General features: G+C 40.1%; 1 protein-coding gene across 10 annotated transcripts in view; it reads left to right on the forward strand.

The window, feature by feature from the left end:
- rmdn2 (regulator of microtubule dynamics 2) overlaps window positions 1-14,519 on the forward strand; it is a 415,905-nt gene that overhangs the window by 95,336 nt on the left and 306,050 nt on the right. For 9 of the 10 annotated variants that reach the window (XR_015754552.1, XR_015754541.1, XR_015754542.1 and 6 more), the window contains 3 exons: window positions 1,863-1,938; window positions 3,186-3,263; window positions 13,104-13,202. Coding sequence is in view for 5 of the 10 variants with exons in the window: in XM_043687200.2 (XP_043543135.2) it covers window positions 1,863-1,938; window positions 3,186-3,263; window positions 13,104-13,202 (253 nt within the window). In the remaining 5 variants the exon portion in view is untranslated. The remainder of the gene's footprint in view (window positions 1-1,862; window positions 1,939-3,185; window positions 3,264-13,103; window positions 13,203-14,519) is intronic. The other variant, XM_087983594.1, reaches the window with a different exon arrangement.

Here is a 14,519-nt window from a genome sequence, read left to right on the forward strand (position 1 = left end):
GGTTCACCAGTCTATAGCTCCCTGGCTTTTCCTTACCACCTTTCTTAAATAATGGCACCACATTAGCCACTCTCCAAGTCTTCTGGCACCACACCTGTGGCTATTGATGATACAAATATCTCAGCAAGGAGCCAGCAATCAGCTCCCTAACTTCCTGCAACATTCTGGGATACATCTGATCAGATTTCAGGCATTTATCCTTTATGTATTTTAAGACATCCAGCACCACCACCTCTGTAATATGGACACTTGCTAAGATATCGCTATTTATTTCTCCCAAGTTCTTTAGCTTCCATTTCTTTCTACATGGTAAATACTGATGAGAAATACTCCTTTAATATCTCACCCATTTCCTGGGGTTCCACACATGGAGGGCCTTGACCACCACAAGTCAAGAGTGGAAAAGTTTGTCGATAATTTTACAGTCTTCAGTACCATTCACAACTTGTCTAATAGTAAAGCTGTCTGTGACCATGTGGCAGTATTTGGACAACATTCAACCTTAGGCTAATAAGTGGCAAATAACATTCATGCCAAGCAATGACCTTCTCCAAAAGAGAAAATCAACAGAATTACCATTGCTGAATGCACCTAGCTATCAAGATCCTGGGGATTGCCATTGTAACATTTAGCTGGACCAATCATATCAATACTATGCTGCAAGAATAGGTCAGAACCAGGGGATTCTGGCCAGTTATGAAAATTTGGACATTTAGTGAGAGTAAATATAAATGTTTCTCTTCTTCAGCTTCTCCCATTCCACTTGTCAATTTATCATATTAGTTTATGTTAGTTTATTGCCACCACATCATTTCATCTTGGCTTAGGCCTTTTACCTTCCTGGTGGTCTAATCTCCACCACTTACAGCACTTTGTGTGTGTCTCTGTTACTCTCTCTACATCTCTCTTTGCAACTCTCTATTTGTCTGTCTCTCTCTCTCTCTGTGAATGTGTGTTTCTGTCTGTCTCTCTCTCTCTCTCTCTGTGAATGTGTCTGTCTGTCTGTCTCTCTCTCACTCTTCCTCCCCGTCTCTGTCCCTCTCCCTCTGTTTGTCCCTCTCCCTCTGTCTCTCCTTCTGTCTGTTTGTCGCTTGCTCGCTCTGTCTATCTGTATGTTCTTCTCTGTCTGTCTGTGTCTCTGTGTCTCTCTCTCTCTCTCTCTCTCTCTGTGGGTGGGTCTCTTGCTGTGAGTGGGTCTCTCTCTCTCTCTCTCTCGCGCGCAGCGGGTATCTATCTCTCTCTCTCTCTCTCTCTCTCTCTCTCTCTCTCTCTCTCTCTCTCTCTGTGGGTGGGTCTCTTGCTGTGAGTGGGTCTCTCTCTCTCTCTCTCACGCGCAGCGGGTATCTATCTCTCTCTATCTCTCTCTCTCTCTCTCTCTCTCTGTGTATTTGAAACTCATTTTCCCCAACACTGCTGCTGCTTCTTATTTGGCATTTATTGCTCATGTTCTGTAATAGCCATACCTACTTCTCAGGACTTTATAAATCCTAGCATATCTCCAGATTTCCAGTCTGTTTGGCAATCATAATCCTTCTCAAACATTAATGTAAGTTAGTGAGCTGATATTGGTTCCAGTCCCAAGCCTGGCCAAATATGGGGAGAGTTAATGGCAGGAAGTGCATCTGGCTGTAAAACCACCCAACAAATCCAACTGGTGCTTGATATGAATGGAATGAAATATTGTTTGATCAAAAAAGGTAATTTTCAAATATTGACAAGTTAGATGTCCAAGTTATAGTAACATAGAGCCTGTAGATAACCTATGAAAAAAATGTCAGATTGTCGCATTCATTTGTGTGCCTGTGCTTAGCTATCCTTTTTCATTTATTGTTCTCAGTATCTTGTTTTTTTGTTATATGCAGGCTTGCAATTGTTTGTGGGCATCTTTCTGAATATGGAAGTGTACAGTCCAAAATCAAGAATGGCACTCTTTTCAAAGTAAGTTTGGCATTGTACTTTCACGACATGTAAGAAAACCTGCTTTTCAATAGCTTTATCTTCTTTATTGAGCTGTTCCCAAATTATACAAATACTTAATATTGAGCACCTTCCAATAATTAATTCAATTTTCCGTTTCTCAGGCCTTTTAAGAATGTCGAAGAATATTTTTTTTTAAAACAGTGGTCATGTTTAGCAGGCTTTCATCCCTGCTTTGCTCCTGTTTGGGAATTGACTTCATCTTTCATGAGAGGCAACTTTGCCATATTGTGGAATTTATTCATTGACTGTTTCTTAGCAAGAGACTGATTGATAGAGGATAGAGTCATTAAATGGTTTTGCCAGTTTCTGATTTCTGTGGTCTAAAGCTTTACCAGCATATGCCAGAACTTTATTTGTCAAAACTGTTATTTTGTTTCACTTAATGTTGCTTCTCAATAAGTTTCACGTGTGAGAAATGCTGCTTAACCTACACCATACTGGCATAAAATTGACATTCCAGAAAATCCTATTAATAGGATTTTTACTTAGTTTCTATCAAGATAATACAATCCAAAATTTTACAACTGATATGATGTTCTTTAAAAAATGCCAAATTATAAAATACTTATTGTCAGACTGAAAGATTAGGAACTTAAGAAAAAAAGGCAATTTCATTTCCAATTTTTGCTTTTAAATCCCACCTGATAACAATGACCCTTTAGAAAGTGCTGCAAGACTTGATGATTAGTAACAAAAATGCATCATCGTTGATAATCTATAAAAATTGTTCAAAGTCACTTTCCAATTAAGTGAGTTTTTCAACAAGATACATTTAGCTAGTTTGTAAATAATTCTTGTTAGCTATGATGTAATGAAGCAAAGAGAACAGAGGAAATTAAGGTATATATTAGTCCATGACTTAATTGAATGGCTGAGCAGTCACAACAGTTGAATAGTCTACTCCAGTTCTTATGAAAGGAGGATTACTTGAAGTCACTGAAGGAAAAAAAAAATAAGAAAAATTAAGAACTGAATGAAAATAGGGGGCTTTAAAGAATAAGTTCACAAGTTCTGCAAAGCTTTGTTATCAATGGGAAAGAAAGGGAGTATGGGAAATGGATAAAGAAGACATTTTAAATAAAGATTTTGAATAGAAAATAATCATATTTTTTTAAGTTGCGAAGTGTGATTTTAGATTCAAACTATGTTTACACTTTATTTTATGTACTAATAGTTGCTGCATTTATTGTTCTTTTTATATATAGGATCACATAGACAAAGCAATTGAGTTGAGACCACAGGACCCCAAATTGTACCATCTACTCGGAAGATGGTGCTATGCAGTAAGTTGGAAAATTCAGTAAAAGTATCTTAGGGCAGGAAATTAATGAAGTGGTGCTTTTCCTCAAATTAAGCTTGTATTTTCGAAGATATGGCACCTGACTATCAGTGACTTCTCACTCGTGAGAGAGACTGTCTGTTCCAAAAATATTCACATGACGTTCCAGATTGAGAATAATGACTATTAACATCACAGCTTCCAATACAACCCTGAGCTAAGATTATGGTTCAATTTCCTCTCCATCACAGAAATAAGAATATTAATTAATGTTTGAGCTTAAGGTTCTTACTTGCTCATTTGGCCTATTTAACTTTTTGAGGTCTGGGAACTTGGAAATGTCTAGATGCTGGGACATGATTAATGATGAAATTCTAAAGTCAGTGCTGATCTATTGGTATTAGCAACCAGCAATATGTGCAAGTTAGTAGAAACATTAATTTATTCCCTGCATTGTGCTATCTGCTCAATGATTAATGAGCTGGGAGACAGAATGAATAAGAATTTTAATTGCATTTCATGTTCTGTAGTTTGCTGATCTTGTTTTCATGGGTTCTATCTGACCTCTTTTCACCATATTTTCGACGCAGCGAACTACTGGGAATGCTGGTTCATAACCCTGTATCAGGGATATGAGTTCAATAGATATGTAACATGTTGCACTCTCTCAAATGTCTGTACCTTTTCACCCCTTTGATCTATTATTCCCCAATACCAGAAAGCCAAAATTTCTTGTTAACCACCCCCAAAATGCTGTGGTTTGCCTGAGGTGTAGATTACCAACTCTGAACATCGCAAGCCCTCATCCAAATGACAGCAACAGTTGTAGAATGAAAACAAAGCGATTGTGCAGCTGAGCTTTGTTCAGTGAGTTGCTGACACAGAGTTAAGGGTGAGAAATTTCTACTGTTTTAGGGCTGGGTGGGGTAGTGTTGCTGGCCTTGTCCCAGCCTGGCCCTGGCTTCTGTCACTGATCCCACTGCATGCTACTTGGCCATTGATGAAGGCCTTTGCAGCAAATGAGAAGGATAGTGGAACATAATTCTTCATAGGTTCAACAGGCAGGAAAGGAGAGATGTTTCTGAATAGGGTTTGATGAGTGGGAGTTGGGAGAAAGGGTTGGGGAAAGTGCCATATAGAGTCGTAAAGTCATTTGGAATGGAAACAGGCCCTTAGGTCCAACTAGTCCAAGCTGACCATGTTTCCCAAGCTAAACTAGTCCCATTTGTCTGCATTTGGCCCATAACCCTCCAAACCTTTCCTATTGATGTATTTATACAAATGTCATCTTTAAATCCTGTAACTATGCCTGCATCTACCAATTCCTCTGGCAGTTCATTCCAATGTTACCCCTCATGTTCTTTTTAAAACTTTATCCTCTCACCTAGGTCTCTTTGTTCTACAACATTACACAGGATCCTACCACTAACTGTATAAGCCTGCCCTTGTTTTACTAAAATGTAATACCTCACATTTATCCAAATTTAAACTCCATCTGCCACCCCTCAGCCCATTGACCTAATTGATCAAGATCTCTTTGTAATCTTAGATAATCTTTTTCATTGTCCACTGCACAACCAATTTTGGTGTCATCTGCAAACTTACTAACCATGCCTCCTGTATTCTCATCCAAAACATTTATATAAATGATAAACAAAAGTTACGCAGTATCAATCCATGTGGAACGCCACTAGTCACAGTCCTCCAGTCTGAAAAACAACCCTCCGTGTATTTGGACTGGGGAGAGAGGGCTGCTTGTAATGTGGGAAGGGGGCAATGGAGAGAGGGCTTCACTGTGTCTTCAGTTACCAGGGTATACAGGCAACGAGGAGTCATACCAAACTAGAAATGCTGACTGTCTCTCTTTCCACTGATGTTGCCAGACCTGCTGAGTTTCTTGAGCGTTCTCTGTGTTTGTTATATGGACAGCTTGAGTTTGGCTGAAACCTACATGAGTATATAAAATGATAACATTTTATTACAAAGTATTTTTAAAAATACAGGTTTTCAGAATTTTAATTATGAAGTGAAAGTTATGGTGCTGCTTTGTTATTGTTAGGTTTTGCTGGCATGAAATAAAATTAATTTTCAAAATTTAGAAATGTTTATATTTTCATGGAATTGGGCACAGCCAGCATTTGTTGCCTATACCCAATTGCTATTGAGAAGGTTAAAAAGGGATCACATTGGAAAATAATTTGCGAAATACTGTCTTAGTCCTTTGCTTGGCATATCCATTTTCTGTTGTTAGTATGGACTTCATCCTGTGATAAAAGTACTAACTGCATTGAATTACATAATGCTGAAATGTTGAGGTTATTTAGTGTTTGATACAAATGCATTGGTCTACAGTTCTGTCAGTCAGAGTTGGTAAGCAAGGAAAAAACTAATGTTTCTTCTGTCAATTTGACATGGCCTAGAAGATACTCCATTTCACTCCAGTGAAGTATGAAGAATTGGCACAAGTTAAATTTTGTTTTTATTTGTTCATGGAAGATAGAGATTTCTGGCTACGCCAACAATTATTACCCTTCCTTGACAGCTAACAGTCAACTATATTCCTGTAGATCTGGGGTTACAGGTAGACCAGACCAGATAAGGATGGTAGATTTCCTTCTCTAAAAGACATTAGTGAACTAGATAGGTTTTTTTTTTAACAACAATTAATGTTGTCATTAGACAAGCTTTAAATTCCAGATTTTTGTTGTGGAATTTGAATTTGACAATGAGTGGGATTTGAGGCCATATCCCAAGAATAATAGAGTGAAGTCTTGATTACTAATCTAGAGATGTTACCATTAGGCCACCACCTGCCTGTTATGGTCTGGTTTGACTGTAACAAGAGTATCATAGCCGTTTGTGCTGGCCAAGCTTTAGGATGATGGGAGTGGGATTTCTTGAGATGGAGAATGAGATTACCAGAAAGGTTCCAGAGATAAGGAAATTTTGTTTCTTAATGTGTACAAGTTTTAGATAAAGCTGTTCCTTTTACCCAACCCTACAAAGACTACAGGGGCTTAGATTTGAGAGAGTAAGAGATGGGGTGTGACAATGGTCTAGTGGAATTATTGCTTGACTATAACTCTAGAAACTTAGCTGCACACTCTGCAATAGAAGATGATGGAGTTAAAATTCAATAAATACTGTAATTAAGAATCTAATGATAATCATGAAACCACTACTGTTTGTCAGAAAAAGGCCGACCTGGTTCATGAATGCTGCAGATGCATCCGTCTGTGACAGCATTAGTAAGTGCTACAACCTCATTACAGCCTTAAATTAAACAAAAGAGCTGTATTCCAGAGGTGGGGTAAAAGTGACAGCCCTTGACATAAAGGCCACATTTCACTGAGTGTGGCATCAAAGAACGCTATCAGGGGGCAAACTCTTTGCTGGTTGGAGACTTGCTATATAAATACAGTGGCTACAAAAGCAAGTAGGGGGGTTGGAATACTACAGCAAGTAACTGACCACCTGATTTCCAAAGCCTGTCCATCATCTGCAAGGCAGAAGTCAGAAGTTGATGGAATATCTGCACTTGCTTGGATGAATGCTGCTCCAACAACACTGAAGAAGCTTGACACTATCCAGGACCAAACAGCCCACTTAATTAGCACCTCGTCAACAAGCATCCAATCCCTCCACCACCAATGCTCATTAGCAGCAGACTGTACAATCTACAAGATGCACTGCAGAAATCTGCTAAAGATCCTCAAGACAGCACCTTCTGTACCAATGCCCACTTCCATCTAGAATGACAAGGTTTACCTACAGTGCATGGATTGCAGCAGTTCAACAAGACAGCTCAATTCCACGTTCTCAAGCAACTAAAGATGGGAAAGAAATGCTGGACAGCTAGCAGCGCCCACATCCTACAAGAGAATAAAAACAGATATAGAGGGTTTGTGAGAAATTTCATATTTATGCATGATTCAAGTGGTCATTACCTAGAGCAGGTTTGCTATAAGAATGATTTAGGGGAGGATGGTCAATATTGTAAAAAAATTTCGATAGGCACTTAGAGGAAATAAACTTGTCAGGCTGTGGGAACAAAGCTGGGCAATTGATTTGATTGGATTGCTCTATACAGAGCTAACAAGCAGTCAGTGGATAAAAACAAGGACTGCAGATGCTGGTAACCATAGTCTAGATTAGAGTGGTGCTGGAAAAGCACAGCAGGTCAGGCAGCATCCGAGGAGCAGGAAAATCGATGTTTCGGGCAAAAGCCCTTCATCAGGAATAGAGGCAGGGTGCCTGCAGAGTGGAGAGATAAATGAGAGGGGGGGGTGGGGGTGGGGAGAAAGTAGCATAGAGCACAATAGGTGAATGGGGGTGGGGATGGAGGCAACTGGTCAGAGAGGAGGGTGGGGGAAGGTAGCAAAGTGTACAATGGGTGAATGGGGGTGGGGATGAAGGTGATAGGTCAGAGAGGAGGGTGGAGTGGATAGGTGGAAAGGAAGATAGGCATATAGGACAGGTCATGGGGTCGGTGATGAGCTGTAAGGTGAGGTGGGGGAAGGGGAAATGAGGAAACTGGCGAAGTCCACATTGATGCCATGGGGTTGAAGTTATCCGAGGCGGAAGATGAGACATTCTTCCTCCAAGCGTCGGGTGGTGAGGGAGCGGCGGTGGAGGAGACCTAGGACCTGCATGTCCTCGGCAGAGTGGGAGGGGGAGTTGAAATGTTGGGCCACAGGGTGGTGGGGTTGATTGGTGCAGGTGTCCTGGAGATGGTCTCTAAAGCGCTCTGCTAGGAGGCATCCAGTCTCCCCAGTGTAGAGGAGACCGCATCACACAATGGTCTTATTCTATTCCTTTATGACCATCATTAAATTAGTAAATTAGGTTAATTGAGTAGATAAAAGATTAGTAACTATGTTGCAGAAGAAACTGTTTGTTTTATAAATTTTCAGTTGAAATCAATGTCTGAGTTCAATTTTAAAAAATAGATTAATTTAGTATTTAGACCCCTTAGCTTGCAAGTTATAGAACAGCTGGTCATTCCATGATATGCTATTTTTTGTATTAGGTAATAGATTGTCTATTCAGAGACTTAAAGTCTCTGTTTCCAGATTATATGGGGCCTTCCCTCTGAGCAGCATAGATTAATATGCCTGCAGCAGTGTTATAGATTCCTATTAGAAGTTACCTCTGGGCAGGTCAACCTTCTAGTGGTAGTAGTAGTTATAGTGGACTACTGGGTTTAAATCTTGGGGAAACCTGTGCACCTTTATGACATGCTTTTATCTGCCTGGTGCAGTGATAAAGTTTAAACATTTGTGCAACTTTTCTCATTTCTCACAGCTGCCTGACCTGCTGTGCTTTTCCAGTGCCACGTTTTCTGACTCTGATTTCTCCAGTATCTGCAGTCCTCACTTTCTCCTAGTCACTGTCCTGTTCCTCGGATGCTGCCTGATCTGCTGTGCTTTTCCAGCACCATATTTTCCGACTCTTTTTCTCATTTATTGTTTGGAATACGCTTTTTTGATTTGGCACAGGCATCCTTTCACAAAACCACCAAGATTTTGTACTTCATGTTTGGATTAGATAACTTACAGTGTGGAAACAGGCCCTTCAGCCCAACAAGTCCACACCGACCCGCCGAATTCATTCCCCTACTTCTACCCCTTCACCTAACACTATGGGCAATTTAACATGGCCAATTCACCTAACCTGTACATTTTTGGACTGTGGGAGGAAACCGGAGCAAACTCACGCAGACACTGGGAGAATGTGCAAACTCCACACAGTCAGTCGCCTGAGGCGGGAATTGAACCTAGGTCTCTGGTGCTGTGAGGCAGCAATGCTAACCACTATGCCGCCGTGCCATCCCAAAGTTGTTCTAGCTTAAAAAGAACATTTGAGGACTGATTTATTTTGTGTCGAAAACATAACTTTTATGTCCTTAATTTAGAAAACAAACCTTGGTAATTGATATCCATGTTTAAAAGTTTGGCTTTACTTTGATTACAAGGAAACAGAAAATAGGAGCAAAAGCCTTTGAGTCTGCTTTGCTCATTATTATGATCACAGCTGATCATCCAATGCAATGGTCTGTTCCTGCTTTCCCCCATATCCTTTGAACAATTTCGTCCCAAGTGCTATATCCAACACCTTGAAATTGTACAGTGTTTCAGCTTTGCTTCCTATGGTCCACAGTTCCATAATCTCTGGGTGAAGGAATTTCTTCTTGTCTCAGTCCTAAATGGTTTAACCTGTATCCTTAGACTGCGAATCCTGGTTCTCAACTACCCTGCCATCAAGAATATCCTTCCTGTGTCTACCCTCCCTCTCAAAAGCATGTTGTATGCTTGATGACCTCTAAATCAATTAGACATATCCTCAATCAAGTTTCAGAACATGTTACCACCACTGGAGTAGGTTAGACTTGAACCTCGACCTCTTGGTTCAGAGCTAAGGGAACTACCACTGCATCACAAAAGCTCTGTTAATTGTTTATATACTTTATTTACTTAGCATTAAGCTTTTCGTTTCACAGAGTAGAATCTGACAACTGATTTCATTTTGAGTACATGCTTCGGGCAATTTTGAAAGCACTTCTTCAACAAGATCAGACTTGTATTAATCAGCCTGTGACCTTAGGGAAAAGTGAGGACTGCCAATGCTGGAGACCCTGATGAAGGGCTTTTGCCTGAAATGTCGATTTTCCTGCTCCTCAGATGCTGCCTGAACTGCTGTGCTTTTCCAGCACCACTCTAATCTAGACAGTGACCTTAGGGAAGACATGCCACAGAACTGATAATTACTCCTTGTCTATAGTAGTTGGTACTAGAAACTATACGATATTGTGTAAGTAATATGTGCAACATCAGGCCATATGAGAGTACGAGCAAGTTCCTCCCTATTTACTTTATGCAGACTGCTCATGGTTTTGAAAACCTCCATCTGATCTCTTCTTACCTGCTTTCTCTCTAGGGAGGACAGTCCCAACTTCTTAAATCTATCCTCACAATGTTCACCAGTACTTTAGTTGACGTCTAACAGGTGCCTTACAAAAGTTCAACATCACCTGTTTGCTTTTGTATTCTGTGCTTCTGTTAATAAAGGGGAAGATACTGTATATACTTTCAGTGGCCTGTGCACATGTACATTGAGGTCCCTCTGCTCCTGCACCTCACTTGTCCACCCATTGTAGCCTCTATTTCAATTATCTTTCGATATCCTTCCTCCCAAAGTGTGTACCTCATACTTATCTGCATTGAAACTCATCTGCCACATGTCTGCCCATATCACCTTAGTTCTATAAACACCATTGAAGATAAATATCCTTCTGGAGCTCTACACTGTTCTCCTCACAGCTTACAGTTCATCCAAGTTTTGTGCCATCTGTAACAGATACATGGGAGTGCTACCACCTGCAGGTTCTTCTCCAAGTCACACCCCATCTGAACTTGAAACAGTATTGTTATTCCTTCACTGTCACTCATCAAAATTCTGAAACATTCTTCCTAACTATTTTGTGGGCCTGCCTACTTAGGACTGTTTCAGGTGGTTGACCACCAGCTTTCCAAGGGCAATTAAGGATGGATAACAAATGCTGATCTCGCCAGAACATCACTCATTGTATGAAATAATTTTTTTAATGACTTAAAAACAACGATTTTAGTATCATTTTCTAGTGTGCCTTTTCTTAACTGCCAGTAAGAAGTCATTATCTGATAGATAATGCTTATGGATTAAAGTCTTTCAATCAAAATATTGTCAGACCAGAAGAAATAAAACAGCCATCGACCATTCGGCCCCTTGAGCTTGCTCCACCATTCAATAGGATCATGATTAATCTGACATTTCTCACATCCACTTTTGTGCCCTTTCTCCTATCTATCTCAGAAATGGTTTATTCTGAGACCCTTTGGTCCTAGACTGTCCCATGAGTGGAAGCATCCTCTCAGCCTTTACTCTGTCCAGCCCCTTTAGAATTCTACATGTTTTAATGAGAACACCTCTCATTCTTCTAACTCTAGTGAGTGGAGTCCCAATCTGTTCAACCTTTGTTCATAAAATTATCCTGCATACCTGGAAACATCATAGTGAATCTTCTCTGAACTGCCTCTAATGAAATGATATCTTAATAAGCGAACCAAAACTGATCACAGTATTCCAGATGTGATCTCACCAGCATCTTATATAGTTTCAGCAAAACTTCCCCACTCTTACCCTCCAAACATCTTAAAGGGCCAACTTTCCAATAGCATTCCTGATTAGCTGCTGTGCCTGTATGCCAGCATTTTATTTCATGCACAAATACTGCCAAGTCCCTATATATTGCAGTGTTCTGCAGTTTTTCTCTACTTAAATAATACTGTTCTTTTGTCCTCCCTTCCCAAATGATCAACTTTACATTTCCCCGCATTATATTCCATTTGCCTACTTTTTTTATGTGCGTAGATGGAAAGGCAAGTTAAGTTACCTATTTTGTGTCAACTGTAAAATTAGCTACCATGCATTCACTTCCTTCTTCCAATTCACTAATATACATTATAAACAGTTGCAGTTCAGCATTGATTCCTGTGGAACCCCACTGGTTACAAGTTGCCAACCTGAAAAGGAACCCATTATTCCCCATTTGCTATATTCTGCACTTTAGCTAATTCTTGATCCACACCAATACACTGCCTTCAACATCAGTGGATGCACATCCGTTTACTGCCTTGTTCACCAGGGGTTCTTATCTATGACTTAACCTTTTATGAGGGATCTTGTCAAATGTTGCTGGAAATCCAAATATAACACATCTACTGGATTCCTGTGGTTGACACTTCCTCAAAAACCTAATACAGATTATAATAGTCATTTATTATCACTTGTATTTTTTTAAAAAAAGAAAAAATGTTTAAGCCCAATTTTCTTTTCCTGAAACCACGCTGACTCTGATTAGATTATGGTCTTCCACATATGCTGCTATTACTTCCTTAATAATTGATTCCAATATTTTCCAAGCATAGATGTTAGGCTAATTGGCCTGTTGTAACCTGCATTTTTGCCTCCCTTTTTTTTTGAATGGGAGAATCACATTGGCAGTTTTCCAATCCACTGGTACTTCTCCAGAATTCAAGGATCTTATGGAAAATTACAATCACTGCATCCACTATCTCTCTAGTTATTTCTTTCAGGATCTTAGGATCAGGGCCAGGAAACCTATTTGCCTTTAGTCCCATTAGTTTGTCTTGTACTACTTCTTTTGTGATTGTACTTAACTTCTTCTGTATTCTCTGGTCTTTTCACCTCTGAGGCTTCCAGCGTCATTGCTGATGAAGGGCTCCTGCCCGACATGTTGATTTTCCTGCTCTTCGGATGCTGCCTGACCTACTGTGCTTTTCCAGCATCACTCTAATTTAAACTCTAATCTCCAGCATTTGCAGACCTCACTTTCACCTATTCAAAGTATCTTCCATGTGTTTAACTCCTTTGCAGTTTCTTTGTTTCCCATAACAATCTTCCAGAATCATTTTCTAAGGGGCATATATTCACTTGGCAACCTCTCTCTTTTTATATATTTAAAAAAGCTCTTACTGTCAGTTTTTATATTCTTCAGTAAGTTTACCCTTATTGTTTATTGATTGTCTTTATTATCTTTTTAGATTCACTTTGCTGGATCATTGTGAAATGCATTCCTCAATGAGACTGTGATTGCTAAAAGTTAATGAGCAACCATGTTTAACTTTTGGTTAATTGTTTTAAAATGAAAAATACCTGCATGTTTTGAAATAATCTTGTATATTTTATCAGAATCTGACAATCATTATATGTTATCACGCTAAGTTGATTAATTTGATTCCAGTATTATATATGTAAATATAGTTTTGAGTTGTTTGGTTTGCAGGCCTCGAAGCTGTCATGGCTTGAAAAAAAGGTGGCTGCAACATTGTTTGACGAACCACCAAATTCAACCATACAGGAAGCTTTGCAATGTTTCCTCAAGGTAATAAACTTTTGCTAGTATTTCAATTTTAAATGCTCTGATGTCTAGTTATTGAATCAAGTGCTGATGTAATTTTACAACATTTGAAAGTGAAGCAGAAATTCAAGATAAATAATATCACATTTATTTCTTACTGTCATTTTTACACTCCTTTATTAATCTTGGAGGCTAGAGTTTTGTGATTCATGGACAAGGACTTTCAAATCCCTCTTTCCCATAGCTTTCTGCAGTCTTTCTCCACTTAAATAATTTTCAGTCCCTCCAATCCTCCTGCCAAGGTGCTTGACTTTACACTTATATTCCACCTGTCAAGTTTTAACTGTCAATATCCCTCTGCAGACTTTGTCATAGAAAGGAGAGTGATGGACTAGTGGTATTATCGCGAGTCTATTAATCTGGAGACACAGGTAATCAGAGAATCCCTACAGTGTCGAAACAGGCCATTTGGTCCAACAAGTCCACACCAACCCTTTGAAGAGTATCCCACCCAAACGCATTCCCCTACTCCTATTACTCTACATTTCCCCTGACTAATGCACCTAAGCCAACACATCCCTGAACACTATGGGCAATTTAGCACGTCCAATTCACTTAACCTGCACATCTTTAGGATGTGGGAGGAAACCAGAGGACCTGAAGGAAACCCATACAGACATGTGAGAATGTGCAAGTCCAAACAGACGGTTGCCCAAGGCTGGAATCGAACGTGGGACCCTGGCACTGTGAGGCAGCAGTGCTAACTACTGAGCCACCATGGCATAAAAGTTTGAATTAAAAGTCTAATGGTGACATGTTAGTTGTCAGGAAAAGTCTATCTGGTTTACTAGTGTTCTTTAGGGAAGGAAACTTCCATCCTTACCTGGTCTACATGTGACTCCAGACCCACCGCAATGTGGTTGTCTCTCAACTGCTCTCTGGACCACCAGGGATGGGCAATGAATGCTGACCTTGTCAGCGATGCCCACCTGAATGAATTTTTAAAAAAACATATAAAACAAGAGCAGAAGTAGGTCGGTCATTCCGTCGAATGCCCCAGCCATTCACTCCAACTTGCCTACTTTCTCCCTAAGTAGAAAGCGAGGACTGCAGATGCTGGAGATCAGAGTTGGGAGTGTGGCGCTGGAAAAGCGCAGCATCCAAGGAGCAGGAGAATGGTTTCAGGCATAATGCCTTCATCAGGAATGAGGCTTCTGGGCCGGGGGAGGTGCTGCTGAGAGGTGGGGTTGGGGGGAAGGTAGCTGAGAATGCGATAGGTAGATGAAGGTGAAGGAGAAGGTGATAAGTAAGAGAGGAGGGTGGAGGGATAAATGGGAAAGG

Source organism: Chiloscyllium plagiosum, unplaced genomic scaffold, assembly GCF_037043375.1.
Source record: "Chiloscyllium plagiosum isolate Xiang-an unplaced genomic scaffold, Cpla_swu_hap1 HiC_scaffold_3, whole genome shotgun sequence".
Classification (NCBI taxonomy): Eukaryota; Metazoa; Chordata; class Chondrichthyes; order Orectolobiformes; family Hemiscylliidae; genus Chiloscyllium; species Chiloscyllium plagiosum.